Consider the following 27783-nt stretch of genomic DNA (forward strand, 5'->3'; position numbering starts at 1 on the left):
AAGGTTTCCAACAGCATAGCACCCACCCCTTTGCTACACACAGATTACAGGTTCAGCCACATGATGAAAATAGCAACTCATTCAGTGTGATAATTAAGGGAGCAGAGCGCATGGAAAACATTTAGTGATGGGCCGAGCAAAACACAACGAACAAATCAACTTCTTTCATCTCCTTTATTTCAAACCATTTACAGGGCTCCGGTGTTTTAAACGTTGTGAAAACAACAAGCTAATTTGGTGAAAGCATACTTAGAAATCTGTATTTATGTATTGTAGTTGTAGACTGGACCAAAAAACGAGTGAAGGGGCTCCACCAAAGCACCTCTCCCTTAATTATTTACATATAAATTTCATGCGGTCTGACAAGTCTGCCAAAGCTGCAGCAGATGAGCTGGGGCGTTTACTCCTGGCCTGGGTGCTGAGTCGTTTATTCCTGGCCTGGGTAATGCTGCAGAGCTGCAAACTAAGGCGCTACCAGGTAACCAAGACTCAAGTGCCACCTCAGCATCAATCTGTGCAACCATTCAACAACTGGTTCAAATATGTTCTCTCAATGTTTCAAGCTATATTACAAATGTCACCAAAAGATGTTAATATTTCACTTCTGTTCTTGGATTTTCCTTTACCTAACCTTAGACATTGCAGTATAGTCAGCACCATAGTCAAAAAGATCAACCACAGTAGATAACACAGGGATGCCCATTTCAAGGCAACACATCCCATAACATAGACCGTGGCGCAAAGTTAACGATGTACAGTCAGCAGCCTAGTACATTACAGTCCATTCTAGATCAAGTTCTGCCTTCTGGCCATATTGGACCCTCGATGAAAGAAGTTGCACTGCAGGAGGCACATGCAAGCCTTCAATTAGTCAGAGATGCTCCAAAAACACGGAGCAACTCCTGACACCAGCATTATAGGATGGCAACAACCAGTACACCAAAGAAGCCCTGCCATCAAAGACACAGCAGAGGAAGAGAAACACTGGCTCTCACTAGACTCCAGGAACATAGAACAAATACACACATTACGAACAAAGACATCCATAGGCCGGGTACAGTTTGACGCAATGGCCTCAGGTGCAGGGAATGAGTCGACCATTTTAGAATGGCATGACACCAGTATATCAGTAACGGTGTTTAATGAAACGAGGCAGTCTGGAGAGTGGGGGATTGAAATACGGATGACAGACAGACGAGAATTGTGATTCATGATCAACCGGTAGAACTCGGTATCAACTACTAAATTGGAAAACTACCCCACAGAGATCTGAACACGATAACAGAAAATCGCTATTTCCAAGTGCATACATGCGGCTCTTTTTTTAAAAAAATGAACTGCAGCTCTCCAGTCACTGTTCAGGGTCCATTAAGCATGTTGCTCGCACGTTATAATCCTGCTGCGGCCCTCCAAATTATTAGCGACTGGAGTTGCATTTTTCAATTCAAAATTTTAGCAGCGGAATTTTAATCTCGGAAAACCGACGTGAAACTTTAAATGGCGGAGTGTTTCGGTACTGCGCCCTCAGCCACCACAGCAGAAGGCTGTCTAATATTTAAGCCCACATGGTACATTGTTTTAACGCCATGTCTCACTTTTGCACTGACTTGTGAAACTCGTGTCGAGCCCAGGTCATGCGCGCTGGACGTTTTTCCTCGCACACCAACTCTTCAGATGACAAATGCATCGCTCAGGCGATTAAAGTGGAGATTGTGACAACTGGTCAATAATACAGTTTAGCAATCGGAAACATTTATGATGCGCACAATTTTCAATCTCAAATTAATTTGGAACAGCATTTCCCTGGCAGCGGACTATCTACGTAAGGGGTTTGCATCCTGCATGTGCTAATACCGAACGAACGATGTGGTGTACACACGTGCACGGTAAATATGCAAATAAAGTGCACAGGGTGCTAAACAGAATAAATAGTACCTCTGGCTTCCCTGTCACATCCTCTTTTCATAGTTCAAATGTGCATACAAATACTTGTATGCATCCCTGTGTGAGGCACTCCTCGGGGTTCATAAAAAAATGACTCCACTGTTGTTGAATTTACATTCTTCAAATTTTATGTATGGGTTCAAGTTTCATACTTTATGTTCAATATGTCGATCCATTTGGTGTAATGATGAACATCTCATTAAAGACAGGATTTAATTCCAACTCCAATGCATTTCGTCTTGGGGTGCCCTTTTTCAAAGAGTACTGTAAAGAGCGAAGAAGATATAATAAGTGGTTTGGACGGTAAAAATAACTATAGTCAAACACTAAGGTGTGCTCAAACAACCTTATGTGTGAAGATGCATAAAAAAAAGCATCATCATGCATTATGAATCTGGGTATATGTGTAACAATAAGTTAGGTGCCACGCATCATATATGCCCGATGTGAAAGAGAAAAGGGAAACTCGTGCAAGAAACCCGGCGTGTAAAAGTAATACGAAGAAAGAGTGGACACACGTGTTACATCAGAAACACTTGCAATCATGCAACCGTTAAGAAAAACCACGGAGTGTAGAGATGCTGCGTGATTAGTTACAAAGAGCGTGCTGATACAAATAGGTTTGATCGACTACTTACAATCGTTCGGTCGGAGTTTTAAAATGCTGTGCTCTGCGGAGTAAATATGATCGGATATTACCTTTATAGCCTAATCAGTGCCTTAAATAACGTAACCCAAACGGTAAACAGGGTATTAAGGAAAATATAGCTTACGTTATCGGGTTAGTGATGTTAAACGTAGATTGTGTTCAAGCTCCTGGGTGTCGATCCGCCGACCAAAACGCGGAAGTGAGGTAGTGCGCGCTTTTGATAGAGCTAGTGGTTAGTAACGTGACCTACGGGTGGGACTAAACATCAACGATGGACTCACGAAGTGCAGCCATCTTGAGGGGGGTAAACAAATCAAAACATTAAAGTGTAAATAATAAAGCTATATTTTCTTTAATGCCCTGTTTACCGTTTGGGTTACGTTATTTAAGGCACTGATTAGGCTATAAAGGTAATATCCGATCATATTTACTCCGCAGAGCACAGCATTTTAAAACTCCGACCGAACAATTGTAAGTAGTCGATCAAACCTATTTGTATCAGCACGCTCTTTGTAACTAATCGCGCAACATCTCTACACTCCGTGGTTTTTCTTAACGGTTGCATGATTGCAAGTGGTTTCTGATGTAACACATGTGTCCACTCTTTCTTCGTATTACTTTTACACACCGGGTTTCTTGCACGAGTTTCCCTTTTCTCTTTCACATCGGGCATATATGATGCGTGGCACCTAACTTATTGTTACACATATACCCAGATTCATAATGCATGATGATGCATGGTTTTTTATGCATCTTCACACATAAGGTTGTTTGAGCACACCTTAGTGTTTGTCTATAGTTATTTTTACCGTCCAAACCACTTATTATATCTTCTTCGCTCTTTACAGTACTCCTTGAAAAAGGGCACCCCAAGCCCGAAATGCATTGGAGTTGGAATTAAATCCTGTGTTTAATGAGATGTTCATCATTACACCAAATGCATCGACATATTGAACATAAAGTATGAAACTTGAAACCATACATAAAATTTGAAGAATGTAAATTCAACAACAGTGGAGTCATTTTTTTGTGAACCCCGAGGAGTGCCTCACACAGGGATGCATCCAAGTATTTGTATGCACATTTGAACTATATTTGCTAGCGTTAGACGGAAACGCTACCTGAGAGAGCAACCTACCCAGTAAAACTTATACTGCACCCACACGCTGTGCTTCTTCGCCATTCTTTGTTTACATCCTCTTTTCACCCATCTCTTCCTAACCGGAACCCAACATTCAATAATATCCCCTACAGAAAATTGTCTCTTAAAATCAGCCCCACACACCTCCCATCTTCCAGCAAGTAATTTACAGCACAAGACAGTCACAATCACAAACCTTCAGTCGGTGAGGCGCCTCAAGGTCAGGGGAGTCAGTCACGGTCGGTGACATGGACGGGACACGATCTCTGCTCACAGCAGCCAGCGCACGCATCCCGGCGATAATGGCCAATCACTGCATGGCTTCACATGAAGTCACACAGTGTTTGGCCATAACAGTGTGGCTGAGGCAGTGTGTGTCACCCCCACGCGCGGCATCCAATGATCGATGCTGCGCGGTGGACCAGCCAATCCTGGCGCTGCATGCAGCGCCAGGATTGGCTAGGGGGGCATATTCGCTGCTCGCCCCGTCGCCCTCTGTAAACCCCAGGGGCTGCGGCCGGGTAAACCAGCACCCTCTGGTCACGCTGTGTAAGGGAACGTTCAACTGTGCGCGTGCTCGGGCAAGTTTTACACAAACTTGCACTACGGTCTGGACTGGTCTGCTGCACCCTGAGGGTGTGGTCATGGACTGAGTGACTGTCACTCAAGCTGCAGCAGGCTGAGGCCACCCCCCTGCCACTCCGAAATCGCCGGGTGTGTCCCAGCGGTCAGGCGGATGATTGCAGTTTAAATTATTAGGGGGGATTGCTGCTAAATTAATGCTTAATGCGCAATGCAATGACGCCGATGGTGGGTCCATGTGGCTGGTGGGGCTACGCCCCTACGCCCCAATGGACGCACCGCGGCTGCCTTGGAGGTCCATTACCACCTCAATATGGGTAGAGTCCTCGAAGGCCTGGAAGAATCTACGTGCTTTTGGGTTTACCTGCCTGTGTCAGTGTTGGGCAGAGTTGCGCTGAGTAAAAGGGTTCTATTGCCCCACTGTTTGTATGCTCTCCAGAATCCCATGTACAATGTTCCAAAATCCATATTCACCAAATTAAGTTGTCTCCTGGTGTCCTTTGTGTGGGCTGGTAAATGGAGAAAAGTTTCATTGGATATCCTAAAATTAGATGATGAGCTGGGGTGTCTAGGGCTACGGGACCTACAATTATATCACTTTGCGGGCCTCTTGCAGTACGTAGCACAGCGGTGAGCATATGGCCCGAATGAAGAAAAGAACCTTCTGGGAGCATGGGGGGCTAATGCGGATCTTCCACATTGCCTCATGCTGCGGGCGGGTATTCAGGGTGACCATCCCTTGGAAACAAACAGTGGCACAGGTGTTACGTCGGACTCCCTATGCTAGACTGCTGCCCCTCTGCTGGCTAAAACCCGTTCGAGCTATCCAGTCCGTGATGGATCTGTCGCAATGGTTTGAAGATGGCTGCGAAACAGCAGGCGACCTCTAACGAAATGGCAATTTTCTTACGATGGGGGAGGCACATAATATATTTGGCCTCCACCAGTACCAGTTTTTGCAATATACCAAGGTGTCCCTCACATTCTGTGACATTTGGACAGACTTTCCTGCTGAGCCGTGGAATCACAGATTTTGCAGACACTATTAGACCCTGGGTCAGCTCAGGGTTTAATCTATCACATCTACAAGGCTCTTAAGGGAGATCGCCAAATTGACATGGCAGGAGTCCAGGATAGATGGGATGTTGATTGGACCATGCTGCTTTCAGAGAATGCCTGGAAGAAGGTGTTTGTTCAGGTTAAGTAGGTGGCTAGTAATACGAAGTTCAAGCTTACCCAGTTTTACTTGCACCAAACCTATATGACCCCACAGCATTTCCATAGAATCAATGGAGCTCGGTTGGATGTTTGCCCTACGTATGGGTCTGCTCTGGCGTCCTTTCTCCATATGATGTGGGACTGTAGCAAGTTACAAAAGTTTTGGGGAGAGGTCCTACAGGTTCTGCCGGAGGTCACACGTGTGCCTGTGGAAGCCTCTGTTGGCCACTGCCTACTTGGGGTACTTCCAACACCTAAGCAGGGAGCTAAGATGAACCATCGGTTCGGTCTCCTAGTACTGGTGTCTGCTAAGCGACGGTGGCCATCTGTGTTTGGATGCAACTGACCGTATCGACAGTTAGGAAATGGATGGAGGATATGCATGAATGAGGTGTGTCAAAAGAGAGGCGGCTGTGAGCAGTACATACCGACAATCATGCTGAACGAGATTTGGAACACTGGGAGGGCATGATGGACAGTTTGGCAGAGGTAGATCTCCCAGCGGATGATTCTCCTACTACCTCCCAGAAGCCAGTGCCGGAGGCATCCCCTGTGGAGGGGTAGAATGCGTAATTTGAAAGGCGGATATGAAAAGGTGTGAATATCCGAGTATGTCTGTTGAGGCAGTGTCAGCGTATTGGAGTTTACCAAGCTCGTTCCTCACCCCCTTCTCCTCCCTTTGATGTGAAGTATGGATGGGGGGGTCCTAGTCATTCATGAAATATTGAATCAGTCACTTGCTGCTGCTGCTCAACTTTGTATACATTTCCACTGTTTAAGATGTTTTATTTTACAATGATTACTGCATGTAATTGGGCAATCCTCCCCATTATTGCATTGATTTTCCAGTTGGATCAGATACTACTATGCTTTACTAATATTGTCTGAACTATCTCCCTGTGCCTCGACTTTGTGCCAACTACGCTAAAACCATTAAAAAAAAATAGACAAGAAACATCCCACAGAGGGTAGCTGATTCCAAGGGGACAAAGGCGCTGTAAAAAGGTAATGTGGCTAATGGTATTGAAGGCCGTGAAAAGGTCCAGTTTAGTCCTGAGACCCTCAGGAGAGGAAGGGACCTCATCCCCCCACCAGAAGTGCGCCAAGAGGTGTGTTTGCAGAGTGGTGGAGAAAGAGTGGCATGGCCTCTGGCCACCTCTCAGGACTCCCACTATGTGGGGCTTACTGGAGGTAACAGGAGGTGTTGTTGGCCTCTAAGGACACTGAGAAACCAAGGGGACTTCATCCCCCAGCCAGCAGCGTGCCAGGAGCCAAGGGTGCCTGTGTTTCAGGGAATAATTGTTTATGTGCAGGAAGGAACACCTTTCTGCACATAAACAATCCGTAATGGCGATGTTTGCCTTCTATATGTGCTGCAGAATGCACCACACATAGAAGTTATAAATCATCACTATTTAACGATTGTTTATGTGCAGGAAGGTATCCATTCACATAAACAATAATTAGTGGCTTAACACCAGTTTGTAAAAATGGAGAAGGGCATTGGGTTACTAGAACATCCCTAAAAGTGATGGTCTGGTGGCGCTATCCTCTTGTAAATATAGTTCATAGTGTAATCTGCTACTATGTTGGTTATTACTAATGTTACTTATGGGGAGGGGCCTCGAGTCGTTCATGATTAACCTTCCTCAGCAATGGTAGTAAACAGCATATAACAAACACTCTGGGGCATCTTCATGTGATTTATGCCATGGGATTTTTTATGTGTGTTTATTTTTCAAAATGTTAATTAATCAAAAGCATGATGTACAATGAGTAACTGTGTAATCTGGTCCAGCATTGCCACTCTCTGGTTCTGGTGACATCATAAACCAGAATGCCACAGATCGAGTGGTTTGTAAATGTCACTAGACCCCTTGTGGACTTGCGAGTGTACACTTTAGGTGCTGGATTCAACAGCCATTTTGTGCCTGATTCGCAAGTTTATGCAGAGTAATTTTTTTAAAAACATAAGCAAAGCCAAACACTAAAATGAATGCCGGCTCTGATTGGAAGCCAGGAGATCGGGTTCTGTGACTGGACTCAGGCCAGGTCCTGTGGCCACCCACTGCTGCAGCAGGGGTTTGGGCACCCATGGCAGGGTTGGCCAAGCCCTGCACCTGACCTTGCTGCATGTGATCAAAGGCCCTGCGTAGTCAAGGTTGCCCGCCTGCGGCAGTGGCCAGGCCCTCCACCCAACCCCCACTTTGTAAAGCCAATATATAATATTTCCTTTGTAAATCACCACAGTTACCCCCTAGTGCTAGGACTTGCACAGGAAATAAAAGCAGCCCTTGTCTAGCAGAAGAAGTTAGAGGGGGGTACACGCAGGTACACGGCTTCCCCCCACTCTTTTCACAGGGTGGACACCGTCCCCACTTCTTTTATGGGACTTGTGCCCTGGAAACACCTGACAGTACTCAACAGAAAATAAATGTGCCCCACACATTGGAGAAAGCGCCCAGAGTGGCAAGGTCATTCGAATTTATCTTACAAAAACAATCTTTCACTTTGGGAGATAACACAAAAAAAAACAGGAAAGTTTACTCAGCGGTCGCTAGTGAACATAAAGTGTCTTGAAAGAAGCTTCTGTGGCGCTAAGTCATCTTAAGGCATAAAGTTCTCCACGAGTCTAGCGGAGTACCTACTGCCTGCCAGGCTCAAAATAAACCCAAGGGTTGACTAGAGTTGAAGTGTTGATGATCAGAACCATCAACAAAACCTATGTTTTTCTAAGAATTACGTTTAAGAGGATTCGTAGCCATCCAAAGACAGACAGCAGTTTTACAGGATTGGAAATTACAAGGCAGAAAAGCCCCAAATCTTCCCACTTGATTAAAGTATTTATGTACAAATACATTATGTCTCAGGTCCCTCGGTCACAGCACAGGGATGGATCCATTGCTTAGTGTAGTAAAATGTTACTACAAAGGCCAGCCCCAAAATGTCACCGTTTCTTCCAAGTCATTAAAGCGTAAAATCTGCTCTCTGCTTTCTGGGAAACATTTATCGTGCTGCTGCGAAGTGTAGTTTATACAGTCACGCCCTGAATGCACACGGAGGCAGGTCCAAGGAGGGCAGTGGAAGTGCCAGCAGCCGGAACTGTGCCCGGACACAGAGCAGCTGGCACATGCTGTCATTACCTTTAATGAGAATGATGGTAATGGCACTCATTGCTAGCACCTTGCCAGCATTGCAGCAGTGCCATCTAGTGGGCAAAGGAGGACAGTGGCGGTCAGTGATGTACTACCTTCTGAGAAGGGCAGCTCTAGTGGTCATTTCACTCACCAGTCCCGCCCTACCGTTTTCTAGTCTCTTATCTGTTGCCGCTACGTCACGGCTGTGACCACTTTCATTATATTCACCGGGTCCGTGTTGTGAAACACCCCTCATAGTTTCCTCACCGTGTGGTGGTCCACATTTCAAACAAAACATTCCTCGTTTACCCAGACCACAAGAAAACCAAACATAAAACATTGCAATAAAACTAGGATGGTGCACAATGAGATTGGCACATGGCATGTCATCATGAAACAACTTGGAGAGATGAGGGAACAACGAAAGAGAGAGGGGGAGAGAGAGAGAGAGCGGGAGAGAGAGAGATCTTGTGAAACTACACAAGGTTTGCAGGAACAGAGTGTCTGCACATTAAAATCAGTTTCCCACCAAGTCTTTCAGACAGGAAGGCTTCACTGGACGTGGCCGGAGGTTGTATCTCTCAGGCCCTTGTAGCCTGGGAGATTCAACTCCTCTTACAGGGCGTTTTTGTGGCTCACGGGCTCTGGATCAAAGTGCATACTTGAGCTGTCCTTCCCACCCTCATACAGGATCCGAACGGGGTTATCAGCACAGGGTGCTTATTATCCTCTTGAGAGGATGTCCGCATGGGAGATAAGACTGGTGTTGGACCTGGCCTCATGGCATGGTTCCCCCCGTTCCTCAGCACCCCGATATTTAGCCCTGCACAACAGTAACCCCTGGTTGTCCCGTTCCCTGTCCGCCCCGCTCCCTACATGACCCTGCCAACGGGCGACCATCCACGCATTTCCACCACCCATCTTCCCGGTACTGGGTGCCCCGAACCTGCAACCCATACAGGGCTCCTGGCAGCCATTACCCTTCCCGAGGTCCCTGACTCCATAGCCCTTGCCTGACCCCGGCCCCAGCGAAACTTAGGCTTCAGACGCGCCCTGCCCGGCTGCGGGGGGAGAGGGCTTCAGGAGCGAGATAAGACCAAGGAGTTTCGATGGCACCTCCGGCCTCCCCTGGGAGACTGGTTTCTCTCACACCTCTAGCCTTCCCCTGTGGGCTGGTTTCGATCACACCTCTGGCCACCCCGAGAGCTGGCTCCAGACCCTGCTGGGCGTCTGGGAATCCCCGGACGCATCTTCAAAAGGATCAAAGGGCCAGCCGACGGGATTCGGGAACCTCCAACGACCAGCCCCAAGGCATGAGATCTCCGCCTGCGAGGGTCCGGACATCAAAGAGCCACTCCACTATATCAAGGCCCACCCTAGAACTAGCGGGCAGTGGACTCTTGGACAAGAGAGCCCTGCTGACCTGGTCGTGGCTCAGCCCTTTTTGGAGAAGATCGAACTGTGGAACTTATCGAGCCCTGCTGACGTCATTGCGGCTCATCCTCGTGAAGAAGGAACTGGAACCTCGGAGCCCTGCTGACCTCGTCGCGGCTCATCCTTGAACTCTAAGGACATTTGTGAACATCCTGAGCCTTGCTGACGTGGTCGCGGCTCCTCAAGAAGCAACAGACACTTTGTCACTCCGGATCGAGCCCTGCTGACCTCGTCGCGGCTCGAGGAGTACTCGGGTCCGGCTGGACCATCGACGCTACCAACACGACCTGGCTCGAGACGAAGTGAGTGGAGAAGCCAGTACGAATGAATGAATGAATGGGGAACTTGTATTGCACAAACTTAACCCCAAGGGGCATCAAGGCGCAAGGAGCAGAGACAGACATAGAGAGTAAGAAAACAGAAAATGCAGTTAGTAAGCCATCTTCCGTATCCCCCGGCTAGAGGAGTGAGAGCTGTGCGCAGGTTACGCTTCGTACTGGCCCAAAACTGAGACTGTCTCACTTCCCTACTCCTTACAACCGAGACTTTACGATCCCTCGATCGCTTGTAAATACGTGTTCATTTTGCCTCAATTCTACTGTGTGATAAAGAACTTTCTTACTGAAATCCACGGTGTGGTGTCCGTTCATAAGTGTGGTGTGAGCTCAGTGTGTACGATCTTAGACACAAAGTCCTCCCCGGCGAGGACCTCACGTTAGGGCTCGGCAGTATTCCTGGGAGAGGTGGGTCACGGAGTGGTCGCGAGAGCATACCCTGCCCCTCTGGGATCGCCCCTTCCAACATTGGTGGCAAGCGACGGGATAAGAGCCTACGTCTAGAGATCGTACAGTAAACAACTGTCACACCACCTGAACGAAAACACAAGAACAACAGAAAAAAAGAGCAATCATGAGCTCCAACGGAACGAGCGAGAAGCCCACGTTCCAAAAGGACCTTGTGGAAGATTATACCCACAGAGAACTGAAACAATTCTGCAAGGATCTGCGCATCGCTACCACTGGGATGAGTACCAAAGAGGACTTCCAGAAAGCCCTAACAGCCAGGGTAGAGTCCGGGGCCCCCTTCCCCCTACCAGAAGGAGACGGCGGAGAAGGAGGGCCGCAGAACGAAACCAGCACCCAAGAAGGAGAGAGAACCGACTCTCTGGCCCGGAGTCCCAGCACGGAGAGGGATCTGTCACAATGTCAGGTTTCCACAGTGTACGGTCGCTGTTCGCCTAATGCGGGAGAAAAGGCGACCGCACGGAACAAACTCTAGTTCCCAGAATGCCGGGAGACGACGTCACGTTCCAGACGTCGGTCACGCACTATCCCGGAAAGAAACACTGACGGCACTCACTCGCGGTGCCGATAATTATTGCCATGACGAGTCGGTGTGGAGAGGTAGCGGTAAGCTCCGTTTGGAGAAGCATTAGCCGACTTTGTCTCTTTTTCACCCCGCACTGGGTTGGGTGAAAGACTTTGGATTGAAGCGTGAGTGTATTACGGCTGTGTGCACTAAGAAAGAACCCTGATACGACCTTGTGAGATAACAAGGTTTTTGCTCCTCTTCCTGTTGGACGAGACGCTGTTCCGCGTTCTCATTGCGGGGAGAGGTTTTGTTTATGGTCAATCCAGACTGAATAGTGCTTTCTTTTCCACAAACTTCATGCACGTTATTGATATAGATACGGTGATTAAAACTGTGTACTCAGTCTATGTTTGTGGAAGGAGAATTCGTGTTTCATTAAACACAAGGGTGCCACAAATCGGATTCCTTCCCCTAAGGGAGAAACTCAATCCTCTGGCAAGAAACAGAGATAAGGGGTGAATTCAACCTATCCTGTCGTATTTTCATTTGTGATTCTTCTTTCGTTTCATCATTATCCTGCACTTTGTATTTGACTATACAGGGTAGACGCAAAACGGGTACTTGATCATGGGAATAAATCTAGCCTAAAGAAGAACACTGTATACAAGTGGTAGGTGGATTGATATGAGGAAGTAACATAGTCTCTTATGTATTCATATGTTTATGGTGTTCTTATGTGCTTGTTGTTGCAGTTGGCTTCCTTTCTCAATCTCGGCCCTCATCATTCCTCCCCAAATACAAAGATCCTTATATCTCCTTCACAGGTAGGGACATAGAACAAGGTTGTGGATAATAGAAAGGAGTGTAGGATATTCCTTTGTGGGGTTCTAGGGGGGTGTTTTCTAACTCATTGTCCTTGTCGTTTCAGATCTCCCTCCCTTCTGTCCCCTTCCTTTCCCGCGCTCACGCGACGATCTTGGTAGTCTGTCTTACTCATTTCAGACTCTAGGAGAGTCGTGTGGGGGAGGTTATAGGACAATCAGCACAGCCCCGAAGAGAACCAACGACAGACCTGACACACAAGAGGAGCTGACAGACCGAGAACGAAACCGAACCCACGAGCTAGAGCTAGCGCACCTCAAGATAGAAGGATTGCTCAAGCTGGCCGAGAAAAAGTTGGCCGTTGAACAATTGCGGTTACAGGGGGAACTAGAAGAAAAGAAGCTCCAGAGGGAGCACGAGGGAAAGAAACTCCAGCTCGAGCATGAGCGCAGCCTGAAGGAAATTGAACAGAAAGCCAGAAGTGAAGAGACACGACTCCCGGGGAACCGAGAAACCACTTCCCCAGCGGAGGGCAAAGTACACATCCCCAAGGATGTAGTAAAAGAGTACTACAAGGGCGACGACATCCAGCAATGGTTCAAGGCATACAAGATCGCCATGACCTCCCACCGGGTGCCCGAAAAGGATTGGGGGCCGTTGTGTGGGGGCGCTTCCTCAGTGAGGGAAGAGACACCATGCTGGACCTACCCTTCGACGTCCTGAATTCTTACAAGCACATGAAGGACGCTCTGCTGACCAGATATGGGATCACTCCGGAGATGTATCGGCAGCGGTTCCGAGACTGTAAAAAAGATCCCCGGCACCACATGGGTAGAATACGTGAATTTCTACAGCCGGACCTTGGAAGGGTGGATCAAGGGCAGCAAGGTTAACACCTTTGAAGGACTATTCGACCTAATCGCCTATGAGCATCTATCCACAAACTGCTTTGTGGAACTGAGACAGCACCTTCTGGACAGCAAATTGACAGACCCACGGAAGCTTGCTGTCGAGGCCGATCGTTGGGTGAACACCCGAGTCCCTAGGGGGCCCGTGGGAGACTATGGCTGAAACAAACAGGGGTCTTCCCGCCAGAGAGGAGGGGGAGATCAAGGTAGGCAGCGAGGGTCCCAGTCCGGGCCCCAGCGTAGCCCCCCCCCTCAGGTAGACAGGGACCCCGAGCCAGCATAGCCTGCTACAAATGTCAGCAACCAGGGCATTATGCCAGTGATCCCCAATGCCCCCTGAACAAGAAACCCGCGGCTGCGAGTCCCCCCGCGCGCCAGATAGCCACAGTAGCTCTAGAAGAGGAAGAGATAGAGGACCCAGGGGGGTGTGAGCCCGCAGCCATAACATTAGTCTCCCTCGGGCATAGGGAGATAGTCCCAGGAGCCCCCCTGCCCGACAACACTGAGAAGTACCCACAACATGTGACAGTCAACGGGCACCGCATAGGGGCCCTCCGTGATACAGGAGCAAGCATCACCGCAGTGCGCTGTCACCTAGTCACAGAAGACCAAATTATACCCCACGCCTCCTGCCGGGTGATCTCAGCCAACAATTCCGTCCGCACCTGCCGCATAGCTCAGGTCCCATTTGAGTGGGAGGGAGTCTCCGGTGACTTGCGGGTAGCGGTCCGCACCGACATGCCCGTGGACTGTCTACTGGGCAACGATCTGGAGAGCTCCCCGTGGAAGCAGGTGGAGCGAAGGACTCACCTCGAGATGGTGGGCCTGCCCGAATGGGCCTGCGTGAGCACACGAGCCATGACCGCCAGAATGTCCACCCCCGTGGGTGTGGAACCGGAGACCCCTAGCCAGGTCTCTGATGACCAGGAGGGCAGCGAGTGACCCGAGGTCCTCGAACTACCCCCGGTGAAGAAATTGACCCCGACGCAGGTCCCCTAGGCCCTCCCGTCGAGCAGACCCAGAACTTGGACGACCTCCTTGAGTTAGCTCAGTGGCGCCAGGAACGGGGGCCTTCCCGAGAGGAGTTCTGCCTGGAACAGACCTCCTGCCCTTCTCTAGTTGGACCACGGCAGCAGGCCATCGCCCAGGCTGCCGGTGACCAGTCCGGCTCCCATTTTGTCTATTGGGAAAATGGCCTCTTGTATAGCGAACAGAAGTCCGCTGAGCTAGTGTCAGCCCGGGTGCAGGTGGTACCCCTACGTTTCCGCGGCTTCCTCCTGAACCTGGCCCATGATGTGCCCCTGGCGGGACACCTGGGACAAGACAAAACCTACCACCGACTGGTCACTCTTTCTATTGGCCCCGTATGCGCGCCAATGTGGAGACCCACTGCAAGTCCTGCCCCACGTGCCATGCCAGCGGGAAGAGCGGAGGGAAGTGCAAGGCTCCTCTCCAACCTTTCCCCGTTGTCAGTACCCCCTTTGAACGGGTGGGAACAGACATCGTGGGGCCCCTGGACCCTCGGACCTCCTTAGGCCACCAGTTCATCCTCGTCCTGGTGGATCATGCCACCAGGTACCCCGAAGCCATTCCCCTCCGAACGGTGACGGCCCCGTAGTGGGGCGGGCCCTCATGGGGATCTTCTCCCGGGTGGGATTCCCGCGAGAAGTGGTGAGCGACCGAGGAACAAACTTTATCTCCAAATACATAAAGTCCCTGTGGCAACAATGTGGGGTAACGTAACAGTTCACCACCCCCTACCACCCTCAAGGTAACGGCCTGGTTGAGCAATATCAACCGTACCCTCAAGGGAATGATCATGGGTCTCGAGGAGCCCCTGAGGCGCAAGTGGGACATCCTCCTACCCTGTCTCCTGTTCGCCTACCGGGAAGTCCCCCAGAAATCCTTGGGGTTCAGCCCATTCGAGCTGCTCTACGGGCACCCCGTCCGGGGGCCCCTCAGTCTGGTCAAGGAGGGTTGGGAGGCGGGGCTCAAGGCCCTCCCCCAGATGTGTTCCAATACATTCTGGCCCTCCGGAACCAGACTCGGAGATTCCGGGAGCTTGCCGAGGCCAACCTCGAGGTGAGCCAAGAAGAAATGAAACGCTGGTATGACCAGAATGCCACTCTCGTCGAGTTTCAACCCGGACAGCAGGTGTGGGTGATGGCCCCGGTGGAACCTTGTGCCCTCCAGGACAAGTGGACCGGGTCCTTCAAAGTGGTGGAGCGCAAGAGCCAAGTCACCTACCTCGTAGATGTGCAGTCCCCCAGGAACCCGTTGAGGGACCTCCATGTGAACTGCCTCAAACCCCACTTCGTGCGGTCCGAGTTGGGTTTGCTCCTCGCCATTGACGACGGAACGGAAGAGGACACAGAGCCTCTCCCCGATCTCCTGTGTGTGAAGGAAAAAGTCAGTCTCTCCTCCTCCCTCACCCCCGAGCAACGCGAAGACTGTCGCCAGTTACTGGGACAGTTCTCTGACCTTTTCTCCCTCGTCCCCGGCGTCACCGGTTGGTGCGTCCACGATGTGGACACCGGGGACAGCCCTCCGGTACGGCACAGAGCCTACCGCGTCCCTGACAGAGTCCGGGCCTGCATCAAGGCCGAAGTCTCCAAGATGTTAGCCCTGGGAGTGGTCGAGGCCTCTGACAGTCCATGGATCAGCCCCGTGGTTCTGGTTCCGAAGGCGGCCGCCCCCGGCTCTGTTCCCGAGCTGAGGTTCTGTGTGGACTACCGTGGGCTAAACACAGTCACCCGAACCGACGCACACCCCATTCCCCGAGCAGATGAGCTCATTGACCGCCTAGGATCTGCTCACTATCTCAGCACCTTCGACTTGACCTGCGGGTACTGGCAGATCGCACTCACGGAGGGGGCCAAGGAGAGATCTGCTTTTTCCACCCCGGATGGCCACTACCACTTCCGGGTGATGCCCTTTGGAATGAAAAATGTCCCCGCCACCTTCCAGAGGCTGGTTAACCAGGTACTGGCTGGGTTGGAGGGATTCAGCGCCGCATATCTAGATGATATCGCGGTGTTCAGCTCCCACTGGACCGAACACCTCCAGCATCTCTGGGAGGTGTTGAAGGCCCTGCGCCGAGCGGGCCTCACCATCAAAGCCAGTAAATGTCAGATAGGACAAGGGACAGTGGTCTACCTGGGGCACCAGGTCGGGAGCGGCCTAGTAGCCCCCCTCCAACCCAAGATCGATGCGATCGTGGCCAGGGAGGCCCCCACGACCCAGACGGAAATGCGGTCTTTCCTGGGGCTCACTGGGTACTACCGAAGATTCATAAAGGGGTAAGGCAGCATCGTAGTCCCCCTCACAGAATTGACCTCCAAAAAACAGCCGAAGAGAGTTAGCTGGACCCCCGCCTGCCAGAAGGCATTTGAAGCCTTGAAAGTTGCCATGTGTACTGCCCCAGTACTGCAGGCCCCCGACTACTCCCGAGAGTTCGTGGTCCAAACGGACGCGTCCGAGCATGGCATCGGAGCAGTCCTATCTCAGATGAATGAAAAGGGCCTAGATCAACCAGTGGCTTTCATTAGCCAGAGGTTACTCCCTCGAGAGCAAAGGTGGAGCACCATCGAGCGGGAGGCCTTCGCGGTGGTTTGGGCCCTGAGAGCTTCCTGAGCGAGATAAGACCAAGGAGTTTCGATGGCACCTCCGGCCTCCCCTGGGAGACTGGTTTCTCTCACACCTCTGGCCTACCCCTGTGGGCTGGTTTCGATCACACCTCTGGCCTCCCCAAGAGCTGGCTCCAGACCCTGCTGGGCGTCTGGGAATCCCCGGACGCATCTTCAAAAGGATCAAAGGGCCAGCCGACGCAAACTTCCGATGACCAGCACCGAGGCATGAGATCTCCGCCTGCGAGGGTCCGGACATCAAAGGGCCACGCCACTATATCAAGGCCCGCCCTAGAACTAGCGGGCAGTGGACTCCTGGACAAGAGAGCCCCGCTGACCTGGTCGCGGCTCAGCCCTTTTTGGAGAAGATCGAACTGTGGAACTTATCGAGCCCTGCTGACGTCGCCGCGGCTCATCCTCGTGATGAAGGAACTGGAACCTCGGAGCCCTGCTGACCTCGTCGCGGCTCATCCTTGAACTCTAAGGACATTCGTGAACATCCTGAGCCCTGCTGATGTGGTTGCGGCTCCTCAAGAAGCAACAGACACTTTGTCACTCCGGATCGAGCCCTGCTGACCTCGTCGCGGCTCGAGGAGTACTCGGGTCTGGCTGGACTATCGACGCTACCAACACGACCTGGCTCGAGACGAAGTGAGTGGAGCAGCCAGTATGACCGCCATCTTCCGTATCCCCTGGCTCGAGGAGTGAGAGCTGTGCGCAGGGTACGCTTCGTACTGGCCCAAAACTGAGACTGTCCCGCTTCCCTACTCCTTACAACCGAGACTTTACGATCCCTCGATCGCTTGTAAATACGTGTTAATTTTGCCTCAATTCTACTGTGTGATAAAGAACTTTCTTATTGAAAACCACGGTGTGGTGTCCGTTCATAAGTGTGGTGTGAGCTCAGTGTGTACGATCTTAGACACGAGTCCTCCCCGGCGAGGACCTCACGTTAGGGCTCGGCAGTATTCCTGGGAGAAGTGGGTCACGGAGTGGTCGGGAGAGCATACCCTGCCCCTTTGGGATCGCCCCTTCCAACAACTGGGCTGCTTGGATATTCAGCCACAGAGTCATCCTCTTCAGGGGCTTACGGTGAACAGCGTTTACAACGCAACTTTTACCATGCAGTACCTTTACCACGCAACTTTTACAATGCAAGTCGTTCCAACGACTTGCGCTGGGGGGCGCTATAGGATAGGGAATAGGATAGGGAATAGTTTAATTTACTATCCAACACCTTCCCTACTATCCACGGGGACTGGAGTTGGAATAGTAAATTAAACTATTCACTATCCAGCGCCCTCCAACGCAAGTCGTTGTAATGACTTGCGTTGTAAAACCTGCGTGGTAAAGGAGTGCGTTGTAAAAGCATGCGTAGTAACGACATACGTCCGGCGCTTACGTACCCCAATTGATGGGGGGCAATTGATCAGCCAAAACAGCAGCTGGTTGACGATAAAGCTTGAAAAAGGACACATTTCTTGTGACAGTCTCTTTTGCCTCTGGGCGGTCATCATGGTTCCCTCTACTGAGGCTACACTCCAGTGGTCGACCTCAAAAGGCAGTAAGAATTTTCTCTGGGGATGTCAATTCTCGAGTAGTACCATATCGCCAAAGAAATTGGCCTGCCTCTTGGCACGTCTTTATTGAGAGATGTGGTCGTTCTGGGCCTGGCGCTGGCACAGTGCTTTATCCACTTGGGGCCACATGTAGGTAGCCCAAATGCGATCGCAAATGCAGAAATTAGCAGAATTTCTGCATTTGCAATCGCAATTGGGGCAGTGTGCTATGTAGCACAGAAACACCCACACACAAAATAGGGAATCGCAAAATTTGCGATTCCTTATTTTGCGAATGCATTGAAGGAATCCCAAATTGCAATTCTTTAAATGCAATGTAGGAACCACCCAAGTTGTGCGATTTTGGCTTAATGAATCGCATATTACCACCAACTTCAGGTTGGTGGTAATTTGCGATTTCTTTGAAAAATTCACTTTTTTGCATTTTCAAAGTGCTATGTGGCGCACATACATGCCCTTAGGGCATGTATGTGCGCCACATGTGAACATATGTGTATTTCAGGGGTGCAAAAGGGTATCCTATTGACACCCTTGCAACCTTTAAATTGCATTCTCAATTGTGATTCTCTAATTGAGAATCACAAATTGAGAATGTCTACCCATTCATTCTTATGGGCCTTCTAGCCCATAGGAATGAATGAGAAGGTATTCCTTATTTGCGAATCTCAATTTGCGATTCGCAAATAAGGAGTAGGTTGGATTCGCAAAATATTTTGCTAATCCTACCTACATTGCGTTTTGCGATTCTCTAATTGCGATTCCCTAAAAATTGCAATTTGAGAATCGCAAAACATGTATTACCTACATATGGCCCTTGTTTCTTTAAGGCCTGAAGTTCATCCACGTGTGGAAGTGTATCATTCATAGCTTGATTCATGACGAGAGCACTCGGGCTCACTTGGGTTGTGGCAATTGGAGGACGCTGATTTTCTCTCAGAAAAGCGCAGAGAGCACATTCTATGTTCTATTTGCCAGAGCAATTCTGAAGATTTTGTTTACAGTCCACATAAATCTTTCAGCCTCTCCATTAACTTTAGACCAGCATGGAGTGATTCGCCTATGACGGATGCCACAGAATTGTAAATATTCAGCGAACTCCTGACTGGAGGATAGGGGACCATTGTCCGTCCAGAACACACGCAATAATCCATTCGTGGTCATCAACTTTTCCAGACAGGGAATCGTTTGCAGGCTGTCGTTGACTCGCTCAGCTCAAATTCAGGACATTTAGAAAAATTGTCTATTACGACTAGCATAAGCCTGCCATCTAGTAGACTTCCGAAATTAGCACTGGCTTTGTGCCACAGGATGGTTGGTATGGTCTCAGTGATGATCGGTGCTGATGACTCCACTGGTCAGCAGCTTGACACATCGGGCATTGCCGAACAGTATGTTCCACCAAATCATTCATATCTGGGAACCATATCTTGCATCGCGGTCTGGACTTTGTCCTGACAATCTCCTGAAGAACTGTATGAGCGAGGCCAACCACCTGCTGTTGCATGGGGTTTGAGATTAGCAATCAAGGACCTCTTATTAAGCAACCTTCTAGAGAAATGGCTAATTCCAGGTGAATATTGTGAAGAGATGTTAGGGTCAGTCTCACTTTCTCGGTACAGTGTGAGGCCTTTCGAATGAGGGTGTGTCATTGCACAGATCTTACTGTGGAGACAGCCAGTTGAAGGCATTCATCAGCAGCAGTGGCTTTAACAATGTCCTCAAGGAAGATAAGAAGTGGCCTGGACCGTTCCATCACCAGTTGAACATATTCTTCCAGCTCTTTGGCATATGACTTCTTCCACAGTGGCGGGTCTGGCATGCCTGGATGAGTAATCCAGGCCAATATACCACAGAGAAATGATATGCCTGAAGCTGAAGAATCAATTTCCCAATTCTTGGGGACGGTTTAGATGATGATCCAGTGAAGAGAGGGACTAGTGGCTTGTGGTCCAAATGAGCCGTGAATGGTTGGCCATACAAATAAATATGAAAATGGCGTTAGCCTCAATACATCACAATAGCCTTCTTTTCAATATGGGAATTGTGCTGCTCAGTTTCAGTCAGGGCATGACTGGCGTACGCCACAAGGGCCCATTCACCATTGGACTGTCTCTGTGACAATACGGCCCCCAAACCAATGGGGCTGGCACCCACAGACAGTTCTGATTTCTGGCTGGGATCAAAAGGCACTTAAGTAGTGTCTGCAGAGAGAGCTCGTTTGGTGGCCTAGAAAGTCTCTTCTTGGGAAGGACCCCAATTCCACGGAGTATTAGCTTTGGTCAATTCTTGAAGTGGGGCAATGAGAGCAGTCAGGTTCTGGATGAACTGCCCACAGTAGGTAATCATCCCTAAAAAACTGTGCACTCCGGTTACAGTGGTGGGCGATGGTGCAGATTGGATGTTGTGGACTTTTGCTGGATCTGACATGACCCCGGCCACAGAGAATAGGTATCTGAAGAATGCAATCTCCTTTTGAAAAAATTCACACTTCTCTTGGCGGGGGCGTAAGGCCATTGTCCTTTAGACTTTGAAAAGTGGCTATTAGACAGTCAATATATTCGTCCAGTGTCGGGCATGGACCAGGATGTCATTACTGACATTTATGACACCTGTGAGACCAGCCAGAGCTCCCCATATCGTGTCTTGGAAAACTTCCACTGCACTCAAAACTCCAAAGCTGAGTCGCTTGTACCTCCTCAAACCTACATGGGTGGAAAACGTGGTAATCGCTCTAGATTCTGGGGCAAGAATGAGCTGGTGGTATGCGGCACATAGGTCCATTTTAGAAAACCACCTGGAGCTGCTGGCTTCAGACACAATGTCATCAACAGTGGGTGTAAGATGCCTTTCCCATCAGATAGCTAGATTGGGCAGGTGCATATCAACACAAATTCTGACTTCCCGCAGCTGTTTGGGCTTTCATGCCACCATGATTGGGGACACCCAGGGCTTCAGGCCAGCAACATTCTCAATGATGTCTGCTTGTTCCAACTTCCACAGCTCAGCTTCGACTTTGGGGCATAGGTGGAATGCCACCCTCTGATGCTTTAGTGCGATAGGTTGGATGGATTCATCGATGTGTAGATGTTTCAGATGGTCCTTGAGACATCCTATGCCGTTGAAGAGAGATGCAAATTCAGCCACAGGTCATCCATACTTCCTAGAAGGATGCTGAAGGCAAAAGTAAAAAGTTTAAGACACTCTGCCGTTAGGCAGCTCAACAGCATTCCTAGCCCCCTTTTGTTACGTACACCTTGGCACGAATCGAGTCAGACTTGTGTGCGATTTCGGCAGTGAAAACGCTGGCCAGTGGGAGTGTCATGGACAATCCATATGCGAATACTTGGGTGGAGGTGGGTCCTAAAACCGGTTGAAAAGAGAGTGTCTTCAAGACATCCGGCACCAGAATATTAATCGAAGCTCCTGTGTCGATTAACGCCGGTAACTGATGGCCAGCCAGGTGAATGTTGCACGTAGGAATGCGCCTCCATGGGTATCCACTAGGTTGAAGTGGATGGATGACATGCATAGCTCCTTCTGGGTCATCATCGTCATACATGTCCTTTTTGTCCTTTTGCATAGTAGTGGACTGCCTGGCATGGATTGAATTGGGCTTTGGCCCCTTCTTTGGCGTGGATGAACGGCATACCTTGGCAAAATAGTTAGGTTTGTTGCACACCAAACACTGTTTTCTGTGGGCTGGGCCGGGTTCCTAGTGTGGATATGACCCTCCACATCTGTAACACATCTTAGGAGTCAAGTTGGACCTGGGCTTCTTCTCTTCTGACCACATTAACCGGTTCCGTTCTCAACTGATATTGCAGGGCTGCTTCCATGTGTGCGCCTCACACTTTGGACTGGTCTTTGGAGTGGCCCATTGTCAGTATCGGCATCCCTGGAACCTGGAGGATATTCTCTCAGAGCTTAATGGAGTAGTAGCCCTGGATGAATTGGGCACAAATTTCATCATAAGCATCAGGCAAGGTGCAGTTGCTCGGCAAGTCTTTTAGGCAAGCATAGAAAGTGTTCACAGATTCCTCAGGTAGTTTTTAACGTAGAATAGGTGAATGGAGGGCCAGCATCAACAACAGACCCCATCGTTTGTGGATGGCCAACCCCTCCCAAACATAAGAGCATAGGATGTCATCAGTCATTTTCCAGACAGAAAGCCAAAAAATAAGTCTCTAGTCTCTTGGCCCAGTCTTTTCATCTCACCGCCTGAGCGGATGGAGGCCCATCTACCACAAATGGTTCCAAGGCAGGTACCAGGGGACATGATGATTGCAACAGCAGGTTCGCGTAGGCAGTGCCAGGGTTAAACAACTGACCTTTGGTGGAGACCACCCTCGATCTCGGATTGAGAAGTGGGGAGGAATCAGTTTTGGGAAGGCAGGAGCTGGTGAAAGGCACCCTGTAGTACGGTTCTGCAGCACGATGCACATATACCAGGAGCGCTGGATTTTCACATTATCACATGTGCTTGGCAGGTTTGCCCGAGGAGCGAGCATAAGAAGGGTGCTTCAGAAGCAGGTATGCATGACTCATAAGTCAGCTGGATGGCACGCAAAGGGGCTGGTCCAGAAATATGTCCCATATGGAGGATGTCCCACAAGCATAGATGAACCAAGGAAGTAGCGAATGTGCTTTACCAGGAACTGCAAGAGTGGGAAACCAGCAGGGGCAGGGGACCATTTATTGGCCCCTGGTGCATCTAATGGATGTACGTTAGTACAACGCGATCTTTTATTATTATAATTTTATATTGTAACACCAGCCATCATAACAGTAGGGAAGGTGTTGGAATATAAAATTACAATATTCCTTATACAACAGCGCCATCCAGCGCAAGTCGTAGTAACGACTTGTGTTGTAATGGCATCGTTGTAAAGGTACTGCAGTGTAAACACCGCGTTATAAACGATGTTCCCCGCATCTAATATGTTGGTGAGGGTCACAGCCTAACATATGCTGCAGCTGATAGGAGACCAGGGGAGCAGAACTGAGGAACACAGCTCCACCCAGCATGTCAACAAAGGTATGCGCGTGCACGCCATGGTACAACGGGCGGTGAGAAGTTGAGAACAGGATCAGGCACCCACTTAGCAGGACAGGCTGCGCCACAGGCCACGGTCCCAGCACAGGTGTAAGAAGGGGGGTGCAGTGGGTGTGGGACACCCCAGGTGTCATCACTGAGGGGGTGACAAAATGGCAAAAATATGTGTTTTAAACACATATTTTTGGCATTTTGTCAACCCCCTCAGTGATGACACTTGTCACCCCCGGCTTGACAAAATGGCAAAAATATGTGTGACAAGAAATTTTCCGCACTGGGTACTACCTACCACCTGACCTTGCTACGCCATTGAGTGGAGCAGCTGGAACAGGCGTAACAACAGCATCGGAGCAGCAGGAAAAGAGCTCAGCAGCCAGAATGGGCGGTATCAACGCTGTTGGAGCAGCAGTAAAAATACCCCTTTGGTCATCAGCGGGGGCGTAGCAGGCAAGGCACGGAAGAGCAAGATCATGAAACATGGGTAGGCAAGTACCCACTTGTCGCCAGTTTTGTTGTATTTATTTATTTATTTTATACGTTGTACAGGCTCGTGTAAATGAATGACGTGTACCCAGTATAGTTATGCACTGGCCAGCCGAAGACCATAAGGTCCCGCCCTGCCCCCTTTTATTATCTTTGGCCGCTATGTCTCGGCTGTGACCACTTTCATTACATTCACAAGGTACTTGCAGTGAAACACCCCTCATAGTTTCCTCACTGAGTGGTGGGCTACATTTCAAGCATAACAGTGAGCAATCCTATTGTACCACCTAAAGGACAAGGAAGAGTAGTGACACTCGTGGTTAGCAGGTCTGCTAGGGAAGGCTAACATGAAGGAGAATGGGCACCACAGCCCCTATCTAGTCCCATTCCATCAATACGCAGATGACATCCTGGTCTTTCTAACTCTATCTTCAAATTTAAATCCCGGTTTAGGAGCATCCACAAAGGTACCTCAAATTTAATGGGCTGACTGATGATCGAGTTTCTTCTCCTAACAACCAAAGCTGAACCAGCTACTGGCCGGGCCTCTTTGGCCTGAATCTCTAATAATGCAGTATCACCCAAAACTGGCCACCTTATAAGTGACATGTAAACCGTGGGCAAGTCGCCCAGGATCCACCTACACAAACTTAGGAAATTCAAGCGCATTCTCTCCTTCCAGTATCTAAAAGCTGGCAGTGGAGGCAGAGGCAATGGTAATCTCTCGCCTCAACTATGGCTCTCCCTTTTCTCTAGTCTACCCCAAAAAAAACAGCCCCTTTCTGAGCAGTACTTCATGCTACGTCCAGGTTTCAAAAAAGCGTAACGCTTCACTGCAGCCCTGGTCTACCTTAATTAGCTGCCAATCGAGGCACAATGAGAACTTCCTGCCTCACTTTTCAAGCCCTTAACTTCTAAACCACTAAATGCCCTTCCCCCCCCCCCAGAAACTCTCCTTCTCCATAGGGTCTCACTCCGCTTCGCTGCGAAGACAGAAGATCACTCTCTATTCCTCATTTAAGGAAAATAAGCATTTCAAAGATTTTTCTTCAGCATATAGAGCCACTGGAATTATGTGGCAAGGTTGATTAAGTTATGCGGCAAGAGCGTTTCAATTATACAACATACGTCGACATATTTTCTTTTATACTATTACCTCAATATTTTGTAATTTTTGCACATGGTAATACTATCTGGGCACGAATGTCACCTCATTGGTATCAGTTGAACAGCCCAATACAGAAATAGGCAACTGAACTTTGCGAAGGCCCTTTCAAAGCACTCAAACACATCACCACATTTTTTGTAACATTTGATCCGATTGAGCAAGAAACAAAATGTTTTTGTTAAAATCTCTAGTTTATGCAGCAGATGATGGATTTTGTGGCAAATGCAGCAGATCCATAACTATGCTGCAGCTGCACACTCACATTATTCCAGTGGCCCTGACCACATTCTACTGATTGTATTATTCTGGCATTCCACCAGCCACACTTTAACTCCCGCTCTTCCTGTGCTGGTTACCTAACCCTTAGCATACCATACTGAGCCCTGTGTTGTTTCTGTTGCTCATCAACTACTCCTTCTTGGCCAATATGCTACCATTTGATTCTGCTATTGCTATATGTGTATTTATGCTGGATGGTGCCAAACTTGTTTCTGTTTGTTCACAACCACCATTCCCACTGCATGCTTAGATGTCGTGCATTATCCATTTATTATATATGCCATGATTAATATTCCTCTGTAATCGCCTGACTAACATTTCTAATACAAACAATCTATTGTACTATGCTGTCAGGCAACGCTTGCTTGACCTTGCCAGGTGTTCTCATACATCAGCTCTGTACAGCACTCTCAACCCAATTGGGTGGAGTTTGCCTGCATCAGACAACAATAAATAAAAATAAAGATTTACACGACACTTGGTGGACAGAGGAACTAACCAATCTGAGATCTGCATAAGGGCTCCAGGTTTTATGATATATATTTTTTGACATTTCCATCTCATATTTTTGTTGATTCTATCTTTATTTATCCATATTTGTGTTATGCTTAGTGTATAAAATGAAGCCGCAATGTCTATATTTCCACTTTCATTTAACCAACACATGTAAACTCATGTTTAAATGTCTAGTAAGTTTTAACAATGTACAGTCCAATACATTAATCATCATTTGCATTGTAGAACTGTGTAAACAACTGTACTGCAGCAGTTGTTTAAGCTTCAATGGGAAATCATGTCCACACACAGCAGTTGACCTAGCATGCATGATTGAAAGTGGCGAGAATCGTGAAGAAGAAAACCTATTTTCTGTATTTTTCCATATTTTAGAAATAAATTGACAGGAAAATAGATTGTTTTCTGTCTGTATCTTTCTGTAAAAATCAGTAAAAATGGAAAACTGGGAACCTTATTTACAAGTCAGCATTCCCGCAGGACATTCTGCTGGAAAAGGCTCCAGGGGACAATCTGGAATCAGATTCACCATGTGCTGGAGAGGTGGCCATCATATGTGGGCAAGGATGTACTCTTCAGATTTTAGTCAGCAGTCATGCAACACAATGTGGACTGAGTGAATCCAGTGAGCAGTCCTGAAGCTCCACCCCTTGGGCAGAGTAAGACACTCACCGATAAGTCTGAAGATGATGTGCAGTTCTTCCTTCACAGTGGAGCCTGGAAACATGGGTCTGCCGGTAGCCATTTCATACAGGATGCAGCCGACCCCCCTACAATGAGAGGCAGCTAATGTTAGGGAACTGCCAGGAGCCTTTTGCAGTATCTAGGTCGTGTGTCAACCCTTTACCCCCTTCCTTCCAGGATCCAATGGCCATGCCCTTCTGTTTTCCCTTGGTTCACCACCTGCACAGCTCAATCCCTGTCACTTGCACCTCTTTGTACCCAAGGGGACTGCCAGCATTTAAGATATTGCTGCCTCATAACTCTAGTTCCGGGACCTCTCTGTGCTTCATAGATCTGCCACTGCACCTCTTTGCATCTTAGGGCTCTAACACCCTCAACCTTCAGAACGTAACACTTTTACACCTCACCGTTTTGTCCCCCCTAACTCAACTCCAAACATCCTTGTACTTCAGCCCTAAAAAAACTTCATCTTAGAGCTCTGTGCCTCATGTCGTTTCCCTTCACAGTTCTGTCTCCTTCCTCCCTTTTTGAACCGCAGAGCTTTGACATTGTTACCCATGTCTTCTTCAAAGCCCTGCTACCAATTCCCTCTCTGAAAAAAGAGACCTGCAAACCTCAACTCTCTGTATTCTGATATCTGCCTCCTACATCCCTTTGTAGCCCAGCACTTTGCTAATGTGCTCTCTGCAATCAAGGCCTGCGTTCTGACCTATTCACTCCTCTGTAGCTGAGAGCTCAGCTCTCTGTACTTGAGAGCGCCAAATAACATTGTCTGTACCCTGGAACTTTACGCCTTCAAATTTTGCACTGTAGAGCTTTTGCATGTTCCGCCCCTCTGCACCTTTCGCCTCTTCAAGTGAAGGTGAAAAGTGCCATCTCAAGGCTCTGCATCACATCTCTCTGAACCTCAGGACTCTTACACCTTCTTTGTTCTTGAACTAAAATATCTGCCACCTGTGTATCACATATCTTTATTCCTCCACCCAAAAATTATATTACCTCAATATTCCACAGCCAAGAACTCTTCATCCCCTTATTTTACATCAGTGGTCCTAAGAAAATAGAAAGTCTATTCTTCCATTCCAACTCACCACATATCGATCTGTGTGGAGTACTCAGTGGAGCCAAGTAGGACATCCGGGGGCCGATACCAGAGCGTCACCACCTCATTGGAGTAGGTTTTTGTAGGCACAGACTTGGCACGAGCCAAACCTAGAGGGGAAAATAGAATTAGGTATTCTAACCACATGG

At 48.9% G+C, this 27783-nt stretch overlaps 1 protein-coding gene across 2 annotated transcripts in view; it reads right to left on the reverse strand.

The window, feature by feature from the left end:
• Nucleotides 1–27783, reverse strand: part of CDK18 (cyclin dependent kinase 18) — a 613826-nt gene that overhangs the window by 189833 nt on the left and 396210 nt on the right. For both annotated transcript variants that reach the window (XM_078644609.1, XM_078644608.1), the window contains 2 exons: nucleotides 27624–27744; nucleotides 26521–26618 (listed from right to left, as the gene is read on the reverse strand). In XM_078644609.1, the coding sequence (XP_078500735.1) occupies nucleotides 26521–26618; nucleotides 27624–27744 (219 nt within the window). The remainder of the gene's footprint in view (nucleotides 1–26520; nucleotides 26619–27623; nucleotides 27745–27783) is intronic.

Source organism: Lissotriton helveticus, chromosome 5_1 (assembly GCF_964261635.1).
Source record: "Lissotriton helveticus chromosome 5_1, aLisHel1.1, whole genome shotgun sequence".
NCBI classification, from domain to species: Eukaryota; Metazoa; Chordata; class Amphibia; order Caudata; family Salamandridae; genus Lissotriton; species Lissotriton helveticus.